This window comes from Myotis brandtii, unplaced genomic scaffold (genome assembly GCF_000412655.1).
Source record: "Myotis brandtii unplaced genomic scaffold, ASM41265v1 scaffold48, whole genome shotgun sequence".
Classification (NCBI taxonomy): Eukaryota; Metazoa; Chordata; class Mammalia; order Chiroptera; family Vespertilionidae; genus Myotis; species Myotis brandtii.
The window spans coordinates 253,780-278,364 of NW_005368341.1; the positions used below are offsets into that span (position 1 = coordinate 253,780).

General features: G+C 39.1%; 1 protein-coding gene across 1 annotated transcript in view; it reads left to right on the plus strand.

Annotated features, from left to right (window-relative positions):
* THSD7A (thrombospondin, type I, domain containing 7A) overlaps positions 1-24,585 on the plus strand; it is a 209,454-nt gene that overhangs the window by 110,195 nt on the left and 74,674 nt on the right. The window contains exons 8-11 of the mRNA XM_014547652.1: positions 9,431-9,665; positions 13,943-14,058; positions 22,001-22,133; positions 23,593-23,696. Of these exons, the coding sequence (XP_014403138.1) occupies positions 9,431-9,665; positions 13,943-14,058; positions 22,001-22,133; positions 23,593-23,696 (588 nt within the window). The remainder of the gene's footprint in view (positions 1-9,430; positions 9,666-13,942; positions 14,059-22,000; positions 22,134-23,592; positions 23,697-24,585) is intronic.

Genomic DNA, 24,585 nt, shown 5'->3' on the forward strand with positions numbered 1-24,585 from the left:
TAATTTGGCCTCTGTGTGACTTGGTGATACAATGTCATGCTTAATCTTGTCCTTCTGGAAAAGAACACAGGAGTAAGGGGAACACAGAAGTAAATCAACTTCAGTCACATTAAGACATGTTCTGTCTCAGGATTATATAGGTATGTGTTATTTAAATGTGATTAAGCTGAATGGCTCTTCTCATTCATAGAATAAATGATGATTTCTCTTTGTAGTAAGCATGTGTTTCTCTATGTATACTCCCAAATACTTAATTTTGGATGAGTGTTCAGGTTACCTATTTTATTTTTCTGTTTATGAAACATTTTAGTGATGAAAACCTAAAAGTATTCTTATTTGATCCAACTTGCTATCTGTATACGTAACATCTATACAAAAATATAATTTCCTTGGCCTTAAGTCATGGGAGAAAAAATATATTTTTAAAAATTCAACATATGGGAAAATTTCCAATTTTCTGTAGTGTCCCAAACTTTATTCCTGTCACCTTAAAATAAATGTATCTTTTTGCTACCAAAAAAAAAGGTGTATGTGTGGAACCTTATAGAAAAGTAGCTCCTTTTAGAGAGAAAATTATGTTATCTGTGTTGTCAAACAATAACTTTAACCTTACATAGATTACATTCACACTTCAAACTCTATCAACTCAGATTATGTCCTGAACTTCATTAAAATTAAATCTGTGGTCACCCCGCTTCCTATAAATCCATTATACTCTGCAGACACTTGCTGTGTGACTAGTAATGAGTGACTTTTCGCCCCATGAGTCACATGATGGAGATTTTGCCGTGCTTGCAGAACTCACCAGATCATTATTTCTGTAGACATGATGCTTCACACAGAAAGGTCATGAAATGCTTTAAAGGCAGAAATTTATGATTGCTCTTAGATATGTATCATCCACTTAGTGTGAAAGGGTGAGACTTCCATAATTTTTAATTAAGTCTAGTAGCTGCATCCTAAGCAAGCTGTGCTGGAAAATCATAGGTGTTTATATAGTAAATCATAAAGGCATAAATTCAAAACATAATTTTAAATGGAAACCACAGAAAAGCCACATCAATGGGGAATCTACCGCTATTTGTCTCTGGTAATAACAGTTACAAAATCTGGTGTAATTACATGAAATATTTAATGAAGATTCTATTCTTCAGAAAATATTTATTTAATACCTATTATTTGCTGGACACTTACACATATTTTATCTTCCTCAAAGCAAGCATTTTATAACTCTGAGATTTTTTTTTTAAAAAAAGTACTTAGGAACTAGATTTCTAGGAACTTTAAAATATTTTCCTGCAATTAGATAACCCTTTATAATTCTAAATAAAAGTAGGAGGTCTTTGTGTTTTGTATGTATTTTGTATGTGTCACAAATATTTCTAATTTTCTGTGGATCAGAAAATTACTGTGATAACCTTAAAGGGAAAGATCACATTAGTAAAATTACATATACAGCTTTGAGACATAAAATTATAGAAATTTCTGGTGAAATAACTTTTGAACAAATTCATGAACAAAGTATTTATCTGGACTTACAAAATAAATGCAGAAACCTATACTTTTGTTTATTTCAGTCATAAATTTACTTTAAACATTATATGAAGATTATATAACCTCATAAGGACTAAGTTTTGCTGCAGTACAGACAGCTCACAAGTTTCATAACTTAAAAAAAACAATCATTTCTGCCTTGTGGGAATTTTGCTACAGTGTTGGGTAACTCTACAAAGCCATGAAATGTCTCAGCATTGCACCTCCTTATAAAGACCTACTTCATAATCTCCATGTCAGTGGAAGAAGATAGTTGAAGAGTCTGTCTGCTAATTTTAAAGCATCCACATTAAATTATTCCCTCTAGAAGTGCTTTATATCATTTCCACTGACATTTCATTGGAAATCATACAATCATGACTTGAAGTTGGACCTAACTTCAAGCAGAGTGGAGGCAAATGTAATCCTACTGTGTGCTAAAAAAAGAGGAGTGCTGGCTGCTGACCTTACACCTGCTTTATTCAGTCTTCTTATTGTGTGTATGTGTGCATATCTTTGTCTACATCTATGTCTATATCTCTGTCCATAGATATATGATGAAGGACTATTCCACATGGCCTTAATTCAGTAGAGAAACCAGGCCTCTCCATTGTTAAAATGTTATAGCTTTCATTGATTATTTCTTTATTTCTATTAAATAAAATATAACTTCTTCCTCATATTATACTTCTTTTCCCTTTCCTTTCTCTTTTTTTCTGTCCCTTCCCTCTTCCTTTCTAGCCTTTTTTTTCAGTTCCTGAACAGCCATTAGGTGGAGCCAAGCAGTTGAGCATCTATGCCAGCAGGTGATGGGGGGAGGAGGTAGTGTCTGAAGTGGTCCAGAGTGGGTTGTCAGAGCCAAGCTTGGGTGAGAAGGGCATCCCCCATGGGAAGAAGGTGGCCTGGCACAAGTGTCAGAGGCACAGAGTATGCTTAGCAATGGGAGATGAGAATTGTATGAAAGGGTAGAAGCGGAAACCCAACACAGGACATCAGAGCACAGGCAGAGTGGAGAGGGAATCCCAGCATTGAGGCAGCCAGTCCAGTGTGGAGTGCTGGGGCCAGGCAGGGGTTGAGAAGGGTTTCTGTAATTGGGGTGTGGCCTGATGCAGGGTGTCAGAACATGGCAGGGTCATGAAGGTATCCTGTGCGTACAGCAGTGGAGATGGCAGAGAGAGATTGGTGGTGGGGCGGGAGGACCAAATAAATACATGTATTAAAAATAATAGAAGTCAGGTTTCATATTGCTGGAGGAGCCAGTCAGCAATATGTTAAGCAAGAAAACTAGAATAAACCCTGTTATATTGCATTGGAATTTAAAGTTATCAATGTTAATTCATTGTGTTCAATTCACTAAGACAGACATAGAAATAAATATAAATGTGAGTGTATGTATTTATATATATCTATATATATAAAAAGCCAGTGACCATAACGACCACACTGGTTGCTATGATGCCTACTGCAGCCAGCAGACCAGCCCAATGGGGGCCGGGGGCCAGCTGGCCAACCTCCTGCAGCCCCTCCCCCTGGCCTGCCCTTCCCCCAATGGGCCCCCACCACCTTGATTGGCCCGCAGCTCTTCCCCCCAGACAGCCCCGCCCCTGATCATCCCCCTTACCCCAATAGGGGGCAGGGCCAGCCAATCACCTGTAGCCCCTCCCCTCAGCCAGCTCCACCCCCAATTGCCTCCCCACACACCAATCAGGGGTGGGGCTGGCCAGCCCACCACCCACAGCCCCTCCCCATGGCCAGCCCTGCCACCAATTGGCCCTCCCACCCCATTCGGGGGCAGGGCCCGCTGGCCAATTACCCACGGCCCCTCCCCCCAGCTGGCCTGGCCCTGATTGGGCCCCGATCGGGGTGGGCTGGCCAGCCAACCTCCTGCTGTCTCCCCCTCCCAACAGGCCCAGCCCTGATCCTCCCCTATTGGGGCCAGGCTGGCTGGACCCCACCAGTGCATGAATTCGTGCACTGGGCCTCTAGTATAATATATAATATACACGTATATTAGCTATAGCTACTGAAAGGATCTGAGAAGTGCTTTATTTCAATTCCAAGACTCCAGTAGCCATAAGTGCATTCAGTGCTCAGATCTTGGTTCTGATGCTATTCTCCAAAAGAAAGGAACCAGGGCCCCTTAGAGAAATGGCTGATTCTAAGGCTAGAATAGGAAAAGCACAAGAAGTGCCTGGAGAATCTCATGCCACAAAAGAAGAAAGAGGAAAACATGTCAAAAGGTCGCAGAAGGGAGCTTGAAGGTCTCCACTAACCACATATGGGAACAATTGGAATGTTAAAATAATGATGATTAATGGATTACAACCCATTAGATAAAATAGGAAACCATGGATCCACACTTGATATAAGTAAATGCATGCTTACTTGAATACCTGATGAAGAGCATTATATTTGCAGTCTGAATTATCTCCCTGGTGGAGAAGTCTGACATACACCACCTTAATCTAGAGATCAACGTTTGCATCATTGGTAATGGACCAGCTAAAAATCCTGCGCTCCTGGTGTGGTACAGCGAGAATGTGACGTCACTTCTGTGATATCCCTGTCAAAAATGCATATTGCAGAATCTAAACATGAGGAAACATTTGACAAATCCCAGATTGATAGTCATTGTACAAAATAACTGGCCTTGAATCTTCAATTCTCTAAATTATGGAAATCAAGGAAAGATGGCAGAACTATTTCAGATTGAAGGAGACTAACAAGACATGTCATCTAAATGCCATAATTGATTCTGAACTAGATCCTTTTGCTATAAAAAGGACGTTTGAGAACAGTGGCAAATCTCAATGGGTTTGAGGATTAGATGGCAATAATGTTTCAGTGTTAATTTCCTGATCTTGAATATTGAATGTGCTAATGTGTAGGAAAATGTCCTTATTACAGGAAATACCCACTGAAGTATTGAAGTAATGGGGCATCATTTCAATAACTTCTTCCAAATGGTCTAGGGAAAAATTATTGATAGTATACTTTTAATTTTCCTGTAATTTTGAGGTTGGTTCAATATTAAACCACCAAAATAATAGAATAAAAGCGAATTGAATAATATAATTGCTTATCTTACAATTTTGAGTAACATTATGTAACCTATTATCAGCAACACACAGGTGTTGTCATAAAATGCTGCTTATGTTGAAATGTTGTCTTTTGGAAACAAAATCACCACTGGTGACTGGAGATAATTAATATATGGGAGAAAGTAAAAGTATTTCTTCTCAAATTAAAAATAAAATGTGTGTGGGGTGGTGTGCATGTGCGTGTGCATGTGTGTATCTTCTAAAACCTTGACTTCTGGCTCAATAAAATTGTAATTCACTTTTAACATTATATGATACCTTAAGGTAAGAAAAACCCACTTCCTTCTGTTGTGTAAACTATAGTTCCAAAGGCTACTTTAAAATTATGTTGGAAGTCCTAAAGGAAGCATTCTTTTATGACTTAAATCTGTCGTGTTTTTAATATAAATAGTAATAGGTTGAATTTGAATTAAAAACTTTAAATTGATGTTAGACTTATAGCCTCCTTAACTTTTTGAACCCATGCTGCAGATTCTTAACAAACTTGGTCTAAAAAATAAAAATAATTTTCAAAATGTTTTCCACTAAGTATGATAAATAAATTCTGTTAATTCTCATTATAATTATTCATACAGAGCGAGAAATGAGATAATATTTATATTTTCAAAGTTCAGAATGACCTGATGTTATAACTTTATCAGCCAAATTTTAGTGTGCCCTTATACCTGCTTTATCTATGCAGAGAATAGATGCAAATTGAAATCAAATTACACTAATTTTTTCTCAAATAATTAGTAGCCTTGAATAATTCTATTTTATAGTATACACCACTGAGGAGAGGAATATTTCTCTTTTACCTTGTTCAGTTTTTACAGCTTAAATGATTTTAATTCTAAGTGCCAGGGAGCACTTACATGTCCTGGGGGAATTGGAAGAAACCAGGATCCATTCTATGTGTACTAACACACAAAACTCCGGCTTCTAAATAAATGCCACCGTTTCCTCATTCTCTCACTATTGACTCTGAAAAAAAGAGTTCTGCTGCAGCCTGTCCTACAGGCCCGCCACACAGGATTTATGCACACTCCACAGTGGGGGATCTTCTTTCTGCGAGGAAAAAAAGGAGGGGGAGGGAGTGGGGGATGGTGCTGAACAGACTCTCCTGAGGTTCTCTGTGGCTAACGCTCCTCCAGTTCCCTGAAATCATGCCACTGCCAATGCGCTTTTCACCCAGCAGTGGTCTGCGATCAAAGGGATATGGCTGCAACCGCAGGCAAAATTACAGGCATCTTAACACTGTCATTCAGAGCACACGAACAACCTCTCCTTAACGTGAGCCCCGTCCACTTTCTTATCCTTTTGGCCAGTTACCTCCTCATGTGAACTCTGCACTCTCATTGACTGCATCAATACTGCTAATTCCCAGGGTCATACCTGCCTGCGTGCCTTTGCTTTTATTTATTTTTTCTTCTGTTTCAATAAAATTCTCCCTTCCTTCTCACCCTTCCCAGAACTCTGCTTGTCCAAGTCCAATTCCTTCAAACCTCACCTCAGTGCCTCCTACCTGAGGCATTTTTCAGGCCCTCAAAACTAATGACATCTCACACTTCTGAATCCCAATTATTCTAAATACCTTTTTAACATTAGTATGGGTTTATCTTCTCCCCCCACTGCAGTATGAGATCCTTGAGAGTAGCAGGAACCGTTTCTAATCCCTCTAGTTATCCCGTGACTCATTGGACATAAACATTGCATGTTGCACTCAATGCATGCATATCTAATGAATGTTCTGAACACTTCTTTTTTTTTTTCAATCGGGCATCTAAATTGTAAGTACTTCAGTGGCAGAACCAGAAACATCATAGGTCTGTTCAAAAATATCCTAACAAAGCTTTTATGGACTTGATATTAGGAGAAAAAAGTTACTTTTTTTATTTCTAAGAGAACAGTTGCACATACTAGTTGGTCTTTTTATATGAACATGGAGGTTTATTTGACAGAATTTCATTGAAGTATTTTAAACTCTCCTTGATGGAATGATAAAGAACCTAACTAATCATGAAAGCATAAAGCATATATTTTTATGTGTAAGAATTTTTTTAAAATACACATCACTAATTTTGTCACAGATGACATTTTATAATTTCCCCAGTACAAAAGAAATATTCCCAGATGTTTGGCATTAGATCTTCCCATGAATAATAAATAAATTCAGTATTATATCTATCAATTTTTCTACCATAAAATTATTCCCAAAACAACATGACAATGCTGCAGTGACTGATTACTCCAAGCCACACTTTTGAAATTGCCATATCCTTATTATAATTAAAACCACATTGGGGCTTATCTGTACAAGTAGCCTGACATCGAGCCAAAACTGCTGAAGCGGCTTTAATGTGGATTGGGGCAAGGAAATAAATAGCCTTTATGTCTGTAAACTTAACAGCTATCTTGCAGTTGCTCAACCACGTTATGCTGAGGTTGTAGAAGTTTTTTCTTTATCAGTTTTTCCAAAGCCAACCAAGTTAAACCCAATGTCAAAAACAATTCAGAGTTTCAAAATCACAGTTTAAGCAGCATTTGTATCCTCACAGTGAAAACGAGGTCTATAAACACATTTTTGTAGATCAATAATTTTGCTATTAAATATAAATGTATGGTTAAAATAGTTTATATATATATATATTTTCTATAATTAGCATATATTTGTCTGAGAGATAAAAATGGATAAATCTAGAGCCTCAGGGAATGGGTAATAAGAGTACTCATTTACTGCTTCCCTACCCAATTAGTACGTTTTAGGATTTGTTCCTATTCAAATCCTAAACTCCTTTTCTTAGGCTGCCAGAGCCTCTGAGCTTTGTGATGGACGATAAAATATGAACTATGACAGATGTTTTCACCTTCATGAAGCAGGGGGACATTAATGAAATGTGTTTAATGCAGGTTATTCTGATGTTGGTCCTATGTTTGACACTGCATAAATGATTCTAAATTGCAGTTAAATTCTCATGTAAATTGCATGCTGATTTATTTGCTGAATGCAGGAATGTCCTTACTCATAAGAAAAGTGATGCCTGAAGATCAGCCCAGGGTGTGGATTTGTGGTTTTGTTTATGACTTTTACTCAAATCTCAAACTTTCGAGGTCATCTTCCATGTTACAGTCACTAGGTATTGAATCACCTTTACTTATTTATTTTTCACTTTTTAAAACTCGCTTTCCTAATATCTAAAATCCACCTTTTATTAAATTCAAAATGTATTTCATTTACTATCACAAGTATTTGTGATGCACACCCAAGATTTGCAATATTCTACATTAACAACCAGTTATTTTCTGCTCCTGAGATGAAATCTAGAAGCTCCATAACTTTGAATAGCTCAAATAGTCAATAAATTAAGCAGTACATTCCTCCAACACTCTGCTTTTCATTTTCATAATTGGAATTATAAATACCATAGTGGTGAGAAACTGGACTCCATAAACTCCTAGCTGTTCCTGTGGCCACATCATTTAAGCTGTATGGACTCTTCAACTTTATGATTTTTAACTTGTGAGTCTCACTACTTACAAAGTACTAGGGCTAGAACATATAATAGGGTTTAAAACATAAAAAAAGATGCCATAATGACAGCTCTAGATCATATTCTGTTAATTAAAGGACATATCTATTTTACCCTTCATCATCTCTATAATTACTGCTGCTTACAGTGGATGCATCTTAAAACCACTGTGGCCAAGCAACAGTTACAACATTGTTGTCCTTGATAATACATGTGAATTTCATTGTTATTCCCCATGGCATTAGCCAAGTCTATGATATTAGTATTTCTGCCCAAAACAAATAAACAAAAACAACTAAGGACTATTGAGAATGGGAAATAAACCCTTCCTCAATTGCTTGCTTAAACTTTTCATTGGCATCTTCTGGTGCCATTACCAATGCAACAGCATGAAAGCTTAGAGATGGGTACCAGTATTCTGAAAGAAATACTGCAGGGGAGTACTTTTTAAAAGAAATCCTGCATCATCAACAGTTTTGATGCCACAGAGATAATACTGTTAGGAGAACACAAACTTTGATGGATGTGTTAAACAGTGACTCGAAAGATTTGGACTGTGAAGATAAAGAACTTTTAGGAATACCTTCTCTTTTAATGTATGACAAAGAGTGAATTCCTTAAAAGCTATGTAAATAAGTCATACAAAGTTATTTCAGTAAGTATACAATAAAAATTAGAGTTGATAAAAACATTGTATTATAGTTTAATTTCTCTTTCTTTGGGACACATATAGTGAAGTATATTTCACAGCCAATGACATCTTAGATTTCAAGAAATACAATATTACCATTACTGTATGGCTTTCCCAGAAATGCTATGGAAGATCAGTAAGCATTAATTGATTTTAAAACTTGTTTCTAATCACCCTACAGCCTAATATATTAAAATAAGCAGAACTTTAAAAGCTGTAATTAAGACTTTCAATTTGGGGGATAACCTTTAAAAACACACTTGGTTTTCTCCATCCACAGAGTCTTAATGCCCATGTTTCCCCTGGTCAGCAATCACATAGGCTTCTCCGGAAAACAGCGGCCTCTCTCTCTCTTTGAGGTCCTCCATAGTCCCCCCAAACAGAGTTCATGTACACCAAATAGTTTATGTTTTAAGCCACACCACACCAAATGAAGTAAGGTTAATAGGTAATTTGCCTTAGCAGTGTGCTGGTCATATGCTTTGTGCTATATATGAGTAACAGATGTCATTGTTATTGTTCATTTCAAGAAACAGGAAATGATAAAGTCTCTGTTGGCACCATATCTAACCTGCTAACATTGTTCACTTTTATAGGTGGAACTCACTGTCCAAATACAAGTGCTTTGCAAGAGGTGCGCAGCTGTAACGAGCATCCCTGTACTGTGTATCACTGGCAAACTGGTCCGTGGGGCCAGTGCATTGAGGACACCTCAGTATCATCCTTCAACACAACTACAACTTGGAACAGGGAGGCCTCTTGCTCTGTTGGCATGCAGACAAGAAAAGTCATCTGTGTGCGGGTCAATGTGGGCCAAGTGGGACCCAAAAAGTAAGGGCTTTAGAATGTCAACAGTAAATCCTGTGGCCGGCCAAGCAGGGGATTGGCTCAGGCTTCACTTGCCTCATGAAATGGAACCTTTTGATGCTTGTCGTACCTGTCCTCAAGAGTAAGATTTGTTTGTTTGGAATGTCGGCCACTGATAAAGTTATACCAGCCTCAGAGCCTTGTGCCTGGGATCCATAAATTCTGTAGAAATCTTTCTGTGTGATACCTGCTTTCAGTTTTATGGTAGCACTTTCTGCTTTTATTAAGCTAGTGAGGCAATGAAAGAAGTGCTTGCTCTAGGCCTGGCTGATCAATAATGACAGGATACGAAGTCCTAACAGTGTAGGTCATCCCTGACTCCCTATACACCGGTAGGCTACGGAGACTGCCAATCTAGTTTAATTGGGTGGTAGCCTTCTATGATCTGCCTTTCATTTCCCCTAGGAAATATATTAAAAAATACTGAGGCTGAACTTATGTCTTTTAATCGTTCAATGAATAAGCTGTTTACATCCAAGAGAGAGCCTTGGGAGAGGATGAGTTTTATGATAAGTGGGAAAACCACCAGTTTCTTACTGTGGTTACCAAAGTGTAATAACAAGGCGAACAATTTGCTAGAGAGGGGGGGACAAAAAACTAAAGAATTGGCATATTATATGTGCCTTGTGAGAAATATAAACAAAAATGAGTCATGACATAACTGGGCTAATCATTCTTAGAGAAAATTAATAAATCAATTCTAAAATTATAATCTTTTCAAGGGAAACTTTGTCTTTTGAGATTTAGACAGCATTGGTCTTTTAAAATTCAAATTATCTTAGTCATGTGAAACATTAGAAGTAAAACCAGTCAAGTTTGTTTTGGTATACAGATGGCCTCATAATTTCCAAATTTCATAATTGGTCAACTGCTTACATATTAACTGTGGCCTGTTTTCAGAGTTTACTGAAAGGATTTAATGGAAAAAAAATAGTAGCAATGTGAGCACTTAATAAATCTTAGAAATTATTTTCTTTTAAAAATTTGAGCTATTTTTTAGTGTTTCAGGGAAATGAAAATAATGTACCTGATATATGAAAAAACCCAAGGAATTTGTAAGGATCCCCTTATGAGATTATTTTACCTGGCCAGCATTTCACACATTAGGGATATTTTGCCCCATATTTTGTTTATATAGTTTGAAATTAGAAAACATATGGCAAAAAGAATTGACTAAATTGAGAAATTATTTCACATGCTTAACAGGCAGCTCCAAACCAATATTTTAACCAGTTAACTGCCACACGTCCAGAACAGAAACCATCCCGCTTGCGTCTGTAGACGCGTATGGCTTACAAAGGATTAATAGAAATTAGGCTAAAGTTGTGATGAATCTATCAAAGGAAAATAATGTACAGTGTATTAAAATTCAATAGCAGTAACAACAGGGGAAGGAACCCTAAGTCCTGGAGGCTTCTGGGTCTTGCTGGGACAAGCACAGAGGTGGAAATACTCTCTGCAGAGGGGTCTAACCTGACCTGCCTGTCATGGCACAGGATAGAGGGTTACTGTGTTGTACTTCTACGAGTAAACTCACTCTGTTCCTATTTTACAGTTAATCGCCTTTCAAATGTTGCTATTGATGGTTTCCTCACTTATGCAAAGTACAAAATATTTTGCTGAACAATTGGTGTACATGTGTACAGCATGTGTGTGAAAAAGCCCTCTGGATTCATGTCATTAAATCGTTCAGTAGGGAGGGGATCCCCATGCCGGGCCACAATAATCCATTAAACATGCGCTTTGCCCTTGCAGCCATATGCAGTGACCTGGATACATGGATAGATTTGTTAAGTCAAATGGATTTACTTTGCCCTTAAAGTTCTGAAGAAGTAAGCAAATACTGTAAATTCAAAAGAAAATGTTACTGCCCTTATGCCTAAATGCTAGATTAAATTCCACAAATGCTTTTCAGTACTAGGCATTTGCAACAGAAATGCAAATAAAAACCTTGTTTTAAACTCTTAATAAAACAGATTACTGTGCAATAGTAAAATCAATGTTATTGATCTTACCTCTCCTCTGAGTAACAAACTTCAACTCCTATCACATCTGTTTAATTTGACCTTGAATAAGATTTGGGGGGAAATCAATTCCTTGATTTAAACCACAAAGACTAAATACAAACAGTACAAAAGAGAAAAGAAGCATGTTGACTGAACCAATTGCCTCGCCAAAGGAAGTCTGAATTTATTTTATTGAATGTAATCTAGGTTGTATAACTTATCTTTGTATGTTCATTTAATGGTTTTGTTGTTAGTAATTTTGTTCTCCACAGTTAGCCAAGTATCTTGCTGTGGATATTTCCAAACAAAAGCAAAATTTTGGAGGTTGTCGATGATAACACTATAAATTCCACTGATTTTCAAGGCTAACATTTTAAGAGCATGCAATTGAGTAATGCTCTCCCGTGGTCTAAGTTATAAAATTGCCTCGTTGAAAAAGTGTGCTTCCAATGATAATTACTAATCAATAATTTCATAGTTCTGAAGAATGAACAGGATTATATGTGGGGTTTTGCCATATAATGTTTCCTGGTTAAGAATGAAGGTTAAATTATAATTCCAATGATTTATAGTCTCAATTGTATCAATACTTTAACTTCTGTGATTCACAGCTAAATTTCTTTGTCATACACTGACTTTGAATAGAAATCAGAATTAGAAAAACACAAGCTTATTCTTAACATAAACCAGGGAGATTTGTTTCTTTTTCAAATGTTGAATCTGGTGTGAGAGAGGAAAACATGTGAATGGAACATAAATTATTATAAGATATATAAAAAATGAAGCATCAGTAAGGTGCTAGAAATAAATTATGGGAAAGAGATTAATGATTTTTTTTCACTCATAGTTCAGTTCTGAAAACCTGATTAACTTACTTGTTAAAACACAATCTATCTTGACCTATAAAAAAATTTGGCTTCTCCCATGGGGAATATTTTTAAATCCCATATTTCACTAATTTCCCAAGTTATTTCATCAACAGTTTTACTGGTTGTTTGGTTTATTTCTTCAGTGCTTCTTAGCTTATTTATTAATGATTTATATGACCTTAAAAGAGTTTTTTTCTGGGTATCATAACTTTAAGTTACTTTTAGTTACATGAATTGTGTGATTATATTCTGTTGTCCTAAATTAGATCTTCTTCTAATGGTAATGCTCACAGCCAACATTTGACTATTAGCAATAGTAGACTCAGATTGTAAAGATGCAGACAAGGCTTGGGAAATTTAAAAATCATCCAGTAAGTACACAATAAATAAGACAGTATATTTAAAACATATATCAGCTCCAAAAATATTTCTTTCCAAAATATATTGTAACATATAAAAATATTTAAAGATTTTTCACTTATTCCTCACCCAAGGACATGCTTTTATTGGTTTTAGAGAGAGTGAAAAGGAGAGGGAGACAGAGAGAGTGGAACATTGATCAGTTGCCTCCGGCACACGCCCTAATGGGGGATTGAACCACAACTGGGGCACGTGCTCTGACTGGAGATTGAACCCGTGTCCTTTATCTGTACGGGATGATGCTCCAAACAGCTAAGTCACACCAAATATTTAATGTTTTGGCTAGTCAAAAATATTTAAAATATTTAAAATCCCATCATCTGAAACTAAAAAAGTAATGGAAGAAAAAGGATACTAAATGAAAGTAGGAATGACACAAAAACTATTTTTCATAAGAACTTATACACTTTTATTATTTTATTATTTATTATGAAATATATAGCTGTAAATACAACTTTTTTTTTTTAGCATGTACTGGGTATTAATAGGCTCCATTATAAATTTGTCATGCTATACATTTTTGTAAAAATAAAGTGCAGAATAACCTGGAAATTTATAATTGACAATAAGCCTAGTTAGTTATGCAAAGATGTAAAATTGGGTCCTTATATTGGTAATTTGAATTTCCACAAATTTTTTAAAAGCATGTTAGAAAATATAAATTTATTAATGGGTAGATTATTATAAAGGAGTTTGGTATAATTATTACATTTTGTCCTAAATAACACAATCACTGTTATTAAAATCACACATCTTGTTTTGAGAAGCTTTATTGAGGCCTGGTTTGGAAGAATGTAGTTGTATAGTTCTTGTCAAAAGCAAAGCTCCCAGAAATTAAAACTGGTGATGATTTAGCAACTTTAACAATGAAAATTCTAACCATATTAAATTACCTGGTTTGCAGGATTACTATAGAGACTTAGTGATTTCCTTTTGTTTTTTCCAGGTGTCCTGAAAGTCTTCGGCCTGAAACAGTGAGGCCCTGTCTGCTTCCTTGTAGGAAGGACTGTATCGTGACCCCATACAGCGACTGGACCACTTGCCCTTCCTCATGTACAGAAGGTATGATCTGCAGGGTTCTGGAGGTTCTTCCCCTAGAAGACCACTTGCCAGCACCTCTGAGTTTTGACTGAGCAATGTTTGTGATTCTTACATGGGTTGTGTAATCCTGGTTCAGCATGAATTCCATAAAATGTTGGTTTCTGTCTAGAAAATAATATAGCTTTACCAAACAAATGAGTTTTATGTCAAAACTGACTTAAAACTTTACAATATAAGTAAAAGTGAAAGGATTCTAGGTGTTATTATATTAACAATGTTTCCTTTAACATCTATACTAATAAAAGGGTAATACGCTAATTAGACTGGGTCGACCAGATATCCTCCGGACTTCCTTCCGGACAAAGTCACGGTGGCAGGGGCCAAGGCAGAGCTGGTTAGGGGCGATCAGGCCAGCAGGGGAGCAAGCAGTTAGGAGTGATCAGGCTGGTGGGGGAGCAAGCATTTAGGGACTAGATCAGGATGGCAGGAGACAAAGCAGATAGGGTCAATCAGGCTGGCAGGGGAGCAAGCAGTTAGGGGCACAATGAGGCCAGAGAGGGGGAGCAAGCAGTTAGGAGGCAATCAGGCAGGCAGGGGAGGGCAGCTGAGGGCTATCAGGCATGCAGGGGAGGAGGTCAGAGGCATGTGATCAGCCTGAACAGAGGGGCGGGGGGGGGGGGGGGGGGGGGTCAATTGGGGAAAAAGGAGACCATTACTAAGTAAAACATATGTAAAACCTTAGACAATAAAATAAAAAAAAAAAAGAAAATCCCACGCAGAGACCGGCTCATGATCACCAGGAAGTGGGCAGGTGAATAGTGGGATGGGGCAGTTGATTATGCAGTAGATGTTCCCCGAGGATGGAAGAGGGCCCATATGAAGATTGAAGGGACGTGGCCAAGAGCCCCCAGAAGCTGAAGAGGTAGGAAGGACCCTCCCCTGAAGCCCTTGGAGGGAGCACAGCCCCAGACACCCTGATTTCAGATTCTGGACCCAGAACTGGGAGAGCCTGAGTTCCTGTTTGTTTAAGCCAGTCTGTATTCATCTGAGCAACAGCCTCAGGAAATTGACTCCTCTTTGACCCTCCTTTTGGGGCTTGTCTGGGTTCCTGGGACAGCAGGGGCTCACAGGGAGATTCATCCCGGTGTCTGTGCCTTGACCCTGTCTCCCGCCCCCCATGCCCCCCGGGGCTCCTTGGCAGTGACAGTTCAGTGGGCACACCAGGGCAGGATGCTTGGTGGGAACAGCAGTTGACTTGGCACAGGAACTCCTCCGCTTGCCGAGCCGCAGGCTGTAGGATGATGCAGGTACTCCAAAGCCCCGCCCTTACCTCCCAGGCCTTTCCCCTAATGAGGTCAGCCTGGGGCTCCACTTTCTGAAGCACCCGGGTTGACAGGAGCCAGCAACTGGGTTCCATGCCCAGATTCTAGATGCCAAAACTGGCTCAGAGAGGAAGAGCAGAGGACCCTAGCCTTGGCCCACCTCCCAGTCAACTCAGCCCAGCTGACAGGTGGCTCCACCAGCTGCCAGGGATGTGGGGCTACATGATCAGACCACGTGGGCACCTGACAAGGGGGCAGGGGCAAGTGAGCAGCCGGAAGTGGGCCTGTCCTGAGGTGGGCAGGTGAACAGGATTCAGGGTTTATGATCAGCCGGTAATGGTTACAGCTGGAAGTGGGCTTGGGAACTTGGGGATGGGGCTGGGATCAGCCAGAAGTGGGCACAGCTGGAGGTGGGCACTTGAACAGTGGGGCGGGCCACGAGTTCTGCCGGAAGTGGGCACACCCAGAAGTGGGCACCTGAACAGGTGGGTAGGGGCATGTGGTCAGCCAAAAGTGGGCACCTGAATGGAGAGGCGGGGGCTCTTGATCACCAGGGAGTGGGCACAAGAACGTGGTGCCTGGGCTATGATCAGGCAGAAGTGATCACAGCTAGAGGTGAGCATGTGAACCAGGGGGCAGGGCCACGTGTTCTGTTGGAAATAGGCACAGCCAGATGTGGCCACCTGAACAGGGGGGCATGGGGCATGTGAGCAGCTGGAAGTGGGCGTAGCTGGAAGTGGGCACCTGAACAGGGGGGTAGAGGAATGTAAGCAGCTGAAAGTGGGCACAGCTGGAAGTAGGCACCTGAACAGGGGGCCAGGGGCATGTGATCAGCTGTTAGTGGGCACCTGAAGAGAGGGAGGGGGCTCCTGATTACCAGGAAGTGTGCAGGGGAACAGTGGGGTGGGGGCACGTGATTATGCGAGATTTTTTCTGCATAATCAGATTTAGGAAGGACCCTCCCCTGAAGACCTTGAAGGGAGCACAGCCCCAGACACCCTGATTTCAGATTCTGGACCCAGGTTGGCAGGTAAGTTGGTAATCAGGCCAGCAGGGGAGGGCAGTTGGGCATGATCAGGCTGGCAGGGGAGTGGTTAGGTGGTGATCAGGCCAGCAGGGAAGTGGTTAGGGGACCATCAGACAGGCAGGCAGAAGCAGTTAGGAGCGATCAGGCAGGCGCGCAGGTGCGCGGTTAGGAGCCAGTGGTCCTGGATTGTGAGAGGGATGTCCAACTGCCGGTTTAGGCCCAATCTCACAGGGATTGGGCCTAACCTGGCAGTCAGACATTCTGCGAAGGGTCCTGGATTGGAGAGGCTGCAGGCTGGGCTGAGAGACCCTCTACCCCCGTGCATGAATTTCATGCACTGGGCCTCTAGTTAATTATAAAAGAATGTATAGCGGCCTTATATATTTCAAAAAGAGTATACAGTGTTCCTATCAGTACTCATAGTTTTCAACCCACTTATCACAAGACATAGCATGGCACCAGGTAGTTTCTGTTCAGATTCAGGTATACAATCCCAAAGGAATAAAAGAAAGAGATCCAATGGCTGCAGTGAGGGAAGGATTAGAGAGTGGAAAAGAATGAGAAATTGAAAATCCGGGTATATATGTAGATAGTGCTGTGGGTCCAGGTGATGATAAAAGGCATTTGGGGGGTCGAGGTGGGGGTAGGGCTAGTTTCTTGTGAGTAACGGGCATGCAAGATGTAATGGGTTTAGTTGCCATGGTCTCTTGGGGGTGGGCAGGTAGCTTCTCTAAATAAAGATGCATGTTTCCACTATGATACCATTCTGCCCTGGAGATCCTGGGGTGGTGGTGATCAGGAGGACAGGAATGCCAGCTCAGAAAACTGCTGTCCTGTGAGCTAGAGACTCTCGGAGAGGCGGGGCTGCGTTTGGTTGAGTGCAGGTCATCTCACCAGGAGCAGATCAGCCCTGCCCGTTCAGTTTGGCAGCTCTATGGTATGTTGATTGAGTCTCCTATCACAAAAGGCTTTAGAAACCCTCGGTCTAGGCACTCAGACTTAAAAGGAAGAACTGTAATTGTGTGTTGAGGGAATAAAAACTGAGGGGCGGGAGAGGGTTGCTGTCGGACAGCAGTGCCAAGATGCTTTGTTTCCTGGAGAAGCCTTTTCTGTTGTGCCCATAGATTGCTGAAACTGAGAAGAACAATACAATAGTGTTAGAAAACTAGCCTTTTGTTACAAGGAAAATAAAGCAATGATATGTGGTTAGTTTTTCATTATTTGGTATGAAATAGGAATGGTCCACATTTCATTGAAATGACACTGACTTTCTCACACAATTAAAAAATGCAAACAAAGTTGAATGTTCAAGGATAGATAACAGCCACAGAAAATTAATTCAGGGATGGGGTGGTTCTTTCAAAGTTAGTTATGCAGGTGACGTCTAAAGTTTATAAGAGTTTTGAATTAATGAATGTGTGGAGCTAACCTCGTTTTAAAAAATAATTTAAAGAGGTAAAATTATGCTTTAGTATTGCAGAAAATGGAATAGAATAGCTTAGCATCCCAGCAAGAACAAAAAGAATTATTTGAAATGTTGTTCAGCCCTCTCTCAAGATATGTGTTGAATGCAATAAAGATCAGAAATTGAGTAAGAGAGTAATTCTTAAACCAGTGCACTTGTTAGCTTTTTAAAATTTTTCATAAACTTTACAAAGGGTAGTTTTTAAAAATAGAAAACATTTATACATATAAATTATTTGGAGCTCTAATCTTTAAAATATCATTATTTTTGACCAAATAATACATTTAGCTGCTCAAATTCTATTTACCCTCCCCCTTTCCACACTACATTTATTTAATTGAGATCTAGAAGGGATATTGCAGAGGCATCTATTCTACCATGATGCCTTTAAGCACTACTTCCCTAAAATTACCCCAAAGATAGGAAAAATACCTTTACATTTTGCTTCTTGCATGAAACATTTCTTTTCCAATTTCCTACCGCTATGCTCCTCTGTCCTGCTATTCCTCCTACATCCAGCTTAACAAATCTTAGTTTTGCCTGCCTTTTAAATCCTTCCACCAAGTCATTTCTCTAGTGAAATTCATCTTGAATGTCTTAAAGTATCTGAAAAGTGCTGTAACTTTGTGAGAGATTACATTACCCTCTGAATCCATGTGCCCCATCATCACATAATTGTTTTCTGAATATATAATCCTTTTTTTTCTGTTTGTATCCTATATAGGTATTTTCCTGTATAAGCACTACAGGAATATTCCTTTATTTTCCCCATGCTCATTATTTCCAATGGACAAAGTGATACCTTATTTTTTATTAATCCTCAATGTGCAGGCTTAGTCCCCATGTTTTTACTACTGTAAGGAAATGGATAAAAGAAATAGAAGATGTTAATAATCCAGTTGAGAAGAAATGAAATAAGTGTGTTTTCTCATTCAGCAAATATTTATTAAGTCCTTGCTATGTGTAACTATTGTTCTAGGAGCTAAAACACAAAGATAAATGGAAACTATATATGTGTATTAACCACATGTAATAAACTGGGTATAAGTACAAACAGGAAATTATGAAGGTTGTAAAATTCTAGTTTGCCAGTTCAAATTGTTAGTGGGGAACCTTCCTTTTTTTTTTATCGTGTGCCATAGCTCTCCTTTTGTCTGTACTTTGATCTGAGAGCTCTATAACCTGGATGAGCTTACAGTGCTGTTTCTTTGAATGCACAAGTAATTTCTTAACTGAGAGCTGAGAAGAAATGAACCTCTTAGTGGGTAGAAACATGGGTGTCATGACACTTCCTGTGTAACCCCATTTAACTTCCTCTCTACATGTTATGGCTTTGAAATGTTTCACTTGAATCAGGTCACAATCTCTGTCCCCGTGTGCTGCACAAGGTTAAGGTATTTGAACTTTTTATAAGACTAAATGGATTGCCAAGATGGAATCAGCTATGGGAGTGAGAAACAGTCACCATAGTCTTATATATTAAGTGCAGACTATGGAGGTTGTGTTGAGAAGGCACTAGAATATGTCAGAGTTGTACATTAGGTGACGTTTTTGCTTTCAAGTCAATAAACAAAGTAAAAATGAAACCCTCACATTTGACTGCTGCCTCCCCGGTCTGAACAGCCCTGCCTATGTCCCAGGTGACATCTAGGGGGTTCATGACCCAAAGCTTCTAGACCAGGGGTGGGCAAACTTTTTGACTCGAGGGCCACAATGGGTTCTTAAACTGGACCGGAGGGCCGGAACAAAAGCATGGATGGAGTGTTTGTGTGAACTAATATAAATTCAAAGTAAACATCATTACATAAAAGGGTACGGTCTTTTTTTTTTTAGTTTTATTCATTTCAAACGGGCCGGATACGGCCCACGGGCCGTAGTTTGCCCACGGCTGTTCTAGACCCAAAGTCTATAAGGTGCTTCTAGACCCAAAGTCTATAAGGTGCCCCTGATGCTGAACTCACAGTAACCTGCTTTGTCCGGATCCCTTGTTCCCAACTCCATGTCTGTTGTCTATCTGCAGGTTGAGAGGGTTGGGGAATGATCGACCCCCTGGGAAGCAAAGACCTGCTTCTCTGTATTCTTTTCCTCTTTTTCCCTGTTAGAAAACAAGCACCTCCTTCCTTCCCCCAATACTAAACGAATGACAAGAACGGTCGTTTAGTGTGTATACTCTTTTAAGAAGATTATAAGCAAAAATAATAGAAAGTGTAAAAGAAGGATGGAGTCAAGTAGTAAATGGGAGAAGAAGAGAAAAATTATACTATAAAATTAGAATTAAGGTAAGCTGCTGCAATTGAGAAGAAAATTAGTTCTGAGATTTTGGTGAACAAAGCCAAAAATAGAAGCATAGTGGATTCTTAACTGATTGTCAGGGGAAACAAAATTTTTCCTAGCTCGACATTATTAGAGGAATCTCTCACCTGTGCCTTAAAAATAGGAGTCATTGGACAATAAAATGGATGAAGACTACATTAGCAATTTTATTAAAAGTCCTATTGGCATTTTTTAAAGATCTTTCCTAGATAAAAGATTTTTAACATGTAAAAGTTGGAGCTAGCATTCATATCACTACTGTTAAACTAAAAATGTCCATGACAGTATTTTCAAATACTTGACTTCTCTGCTACTCACTACCTCCAGTCCCTAATTCCCTACTCCATTACCTGTAGTATTCCAGTTATTCACTAATATAGTAAATACAATCATTAATAGTACAGGTTTCCCCCACAATGGAGGTAATCCTAAAAAGTTACACATGAACCATATTATCTGAAATTGGGACAAGGCATACAAGGTTGTCTATTCTAGTAGATCTTAAGCCTGGGTATTCATCACAGTTTTCTGGCAAGCTTTGTAAAAATCAGACTTTTAAACTCAGCTCCCAAAAATTCTGAGACATGGTTTTGTTTTTGTCTTTTTAAGGAAATTATCCTATGCAGTCAGCCATTTAGGAATCACTAATTTGATCCATTCACACATCTAACACAGGAATCTTCAATCCACATTGCTGGGAGTCAGTTGCCCAGACCCCATTGAAGGATACCTTAACTTCATGAGAAAGGATGTTTCACTATTAGAAAGTTCTAATTGTCAAATCATATTTTTCTACTAACATAATAACTTTAAGAATGTTTCATTTCATTTCTGGTCAACTTTCATTGTTCGGGGCTGCTAACTCTTCTAAATTTCTTTGTTCCTGTGGTCTGCATATTAAGTATTTAATGATCTTACAAAAAAATTTAAATGCATCGTGCCAACTCAATTAAAATAATTCTTGAGGGAATTCTTTTATGAGTGAAATTGTGCCATGCAGCTATTCATCTCTAAAGTGTATTTATTGTAAGTTGGGATATATTTTTTATTAAAGTTGGCAAGTCTTATACATGATCTGTTTCTAATACTAAAAAGTTTTGAGCATCTTTATATCAATAATACTGTCAAGTTGATCTCTTCATTGTAGATAAATCTTATTTCTTTTGGCTTTTTAAACACAATTTGGAGTTATTTACTTAGAGTAATGATTGCTATTTCGAATGCTTCTCTAAAAATTCTGCCTCCAGGAAGTGACTTTCATTTCACTACGTACAACCCTGATGTTAAAATGCGACCTGAATTGAAGATCTTAGACTGTTTAACATGAATAATAAATGACTAGAATAATTTATGAGTTATGCATTTCAAATTAAGTGAATAACAAAGAAATAAAATTTCTCATTAAAATCTGTAATATATTCTCCTAAGAAGGATTCATTACATGTGTATGAGTCCCGTGTGGTAAACAGGGCTATGTGAAATGGCATGAAAATAAACTTAAGGTAGAGAAAAATAAATTAATTAGAGCTGTCATATTTCTCAAGGGGCAAGGAACATACAAAAGAGCAATTACTTTGCAACTGTGCATTGGGAAGCCTCGTTGACTATGGAACTGTTTTCCTCATTCTTCCCATTTTTAAATAGAATTTGATTGGGTTTTCAGTATAAGCAGTCTTTGGGAGGATTTAGGAAATGATTAGACTAGATGCGTCCTCTCATTCAGGGATGTCAAAGCATATGTAGCTAGAGGCCATGTGCTTTCTTCACACAGGATGGTATTTGGAGAGTCTTTTTATCAGTGCAGAGTACAGAGGTTAAAAAGCTGCCTCATTCTAGGGAGTTCCGGAGTCAAGAAGCAGTCTCGGCACCGGGTCATCATTCAGCTGCCAGCCAACGGAGGCAGGGACTGCACGGATCCTCTCTATGAAGAGAAGGCCTGCGAGGCCCCTCAAATGTGCCAAAGCTACAGGTAATAGAGGGAAAGAAAAAGCACTGTGACCGATGCATTGAGCAAAATGCTTCAAGTCCAATGCTGTCCTGAAGGCTCAGTGAAGTTTGGGATGTTTATAGCTGTATGTGCCATCGCTTACCTTTTTAAAAGCCGTTCGCCTACTGAAATGATCTCCAGGGAGACAATTACATAAATCTCCATGCTGTATTATTAGCTCCAGCAGTTTGGGGAAATTTTGTATGTTGACGTAAACTCTAAGGAATGCAGAGACGCTGTTAATAATTATGTAAATATATGTTTTAGGAAGCAATTCTTTTTCACTTAGAGGAATGGCCTAAGCACCTGTTCCTCCCAAATGCTGGCGTCCTTGCTGACAAAATGACATCTTTACCTCAATGATGCAAGTGAGGCATTTGTTCTATTCATTTTTGGCCACCTCAAAGAAAATTAAGGTTATTAAAGTTATGTAGCATCATCTTGATAATTATTAGAGAAATTTTTCTTCAGAACTATGAAAAGAAAGTACAAACCTAATTGAAACAATGCGGCATATAATTGCAATCCTGACAACAAATGAAATATTATGGCATCCATTGATGGAATGTGTGATCACAAAATAGCAATTTAAGGTGAAATTGATGGCAGATCTGCCACCTTCATTTATCTGTATTTAATTCTGACAAATAATAATTATGAAAAATAGTATAATTGCATGTTTAGACGGTGAACACTAACATCAATTAGACCCGTGGTCAGCAAACCACGGCTCATGAGCCACATGCGGCTCTTTGGCCCCTTGAGTGTACCTCTTCCACAAAATACCGGCTCTTCCACAAAATACCGACTTCTGCGCATGGGCCACGAAGTTTCAATCACACTGTACGTGTGCGCCCGCACGTGGTATTTTGTGAAAGAGCCACACTCAAGGGGCCAAAGACGCATGTGGCTCATGAGCAGTGGTTTGCCGAGCCGCAGTTTGCCAACCACTGAATTAAACCAAATGTATTTATTTGGCGGATTTGTCTTTGTAAGGTGCATTATAATCGCAGTTTCTGAGTTATCGCTACAACACTAACCAAAAGAACACTATAGAAAAGGCTCATGACATGAATTGCAGTTTTATAACTTGAATATAAAATAAACATACCTCTACTAAACAGAATGCATCACTCTGGTACCATCTGGCACATCTGCTGGCAATCCTAATCATTAAGAAGGCTAAATGCTTTCTATAGAGTTTATTCTTGTAGAACTTGGCCACGATGAACTGTGTCTCCACTACCATAGAAAGTACTGCTCTATTTAATGCTGCCTTTTTCTAATGCCTTGGAGACCTACATTACATTTAGATAGGACTGAGCATCGTCAAATAAATTTCTCTTTGCAGTGGCCACAGTCATGTTTCCATGTCGCCATAGCCCTGGTTTGCCTGGCGTTTTTGCTTCCTCTCCGTGAGGTTTCTTTCCTTTTCTTCTAGGTGGAAGACGCACAAATGGCGCCGGTGCCAACTGGTCCCTTGGAGCGTGCAACAGGACAGCCCTGGAGCACAGGAAGGCTGTGGGCCCGGACGACAGGCCAGAGGTGGGAGACCTCGTTCCACAGCTGATTTGCTTTTCATTTCTCCAACATCTCTAACTTACCCGTCAGCTTGATGAGTTTGTCATTTGATGCCATGCTTAGCCAATGGAGCAGAGCAGACATGAATCTGCTTACCACTCATCCTACGTAGCACAGGGACATGTCTTTTTAAAGTGTGCCCTTTGTTCTTTGACATTAGCCTATAATTCCTCTGCTTGAATTTTCCCCTTACTGATATCTAGAAGACAATCAGATGAAGCTTTTGAGAGGGTTATGACAGAGATTGTACACTGCAGCTTGTTGTTAGCTGTGGTGGTTAGTTTGGGGATCGTGGTCTTCCGTAATACTTTTGCTTGTCACCTTAACAATAAGATCCTTTATATCCTTGCCCATCTGCATTACATACGTGTGTGCATGCAATGTAATATAATGGGTTAAGTTTCCCAGAAATTCCCAGCAATGACATCCCTAACATATCCCCAATTTTGTTCCTATGCAGTACTGATTTTTAAATGGCAGATTTATGTACTCCAACCTGCCATATGTGGACAGCAGTCTGTCTGCACTGCTAGATAACGTGGAATCGTGAAGAAATGAGTGATGTAAATGTTTCCAAATTGCCGACATTATTTATTGGGTATTATGCCTAATACTTACATTTGAAGCTTTGGACATGTTATTTATGCATGTAGCAAATTCAGTCTTTAAAGAGTACATGGTAGTTTCTACTCACATTGAGTTTTAGCATGTAACTCCTACATACCTAAAATGTAGTTGAATATACAATTGAAAACACTGCCACCACCTCTCTTTCATTCATAAAAACATCTTTGATGACCCCTCATTTGTTATGTATTTGATGATGCAAAAGTCGAAACACAGAATAGAATTC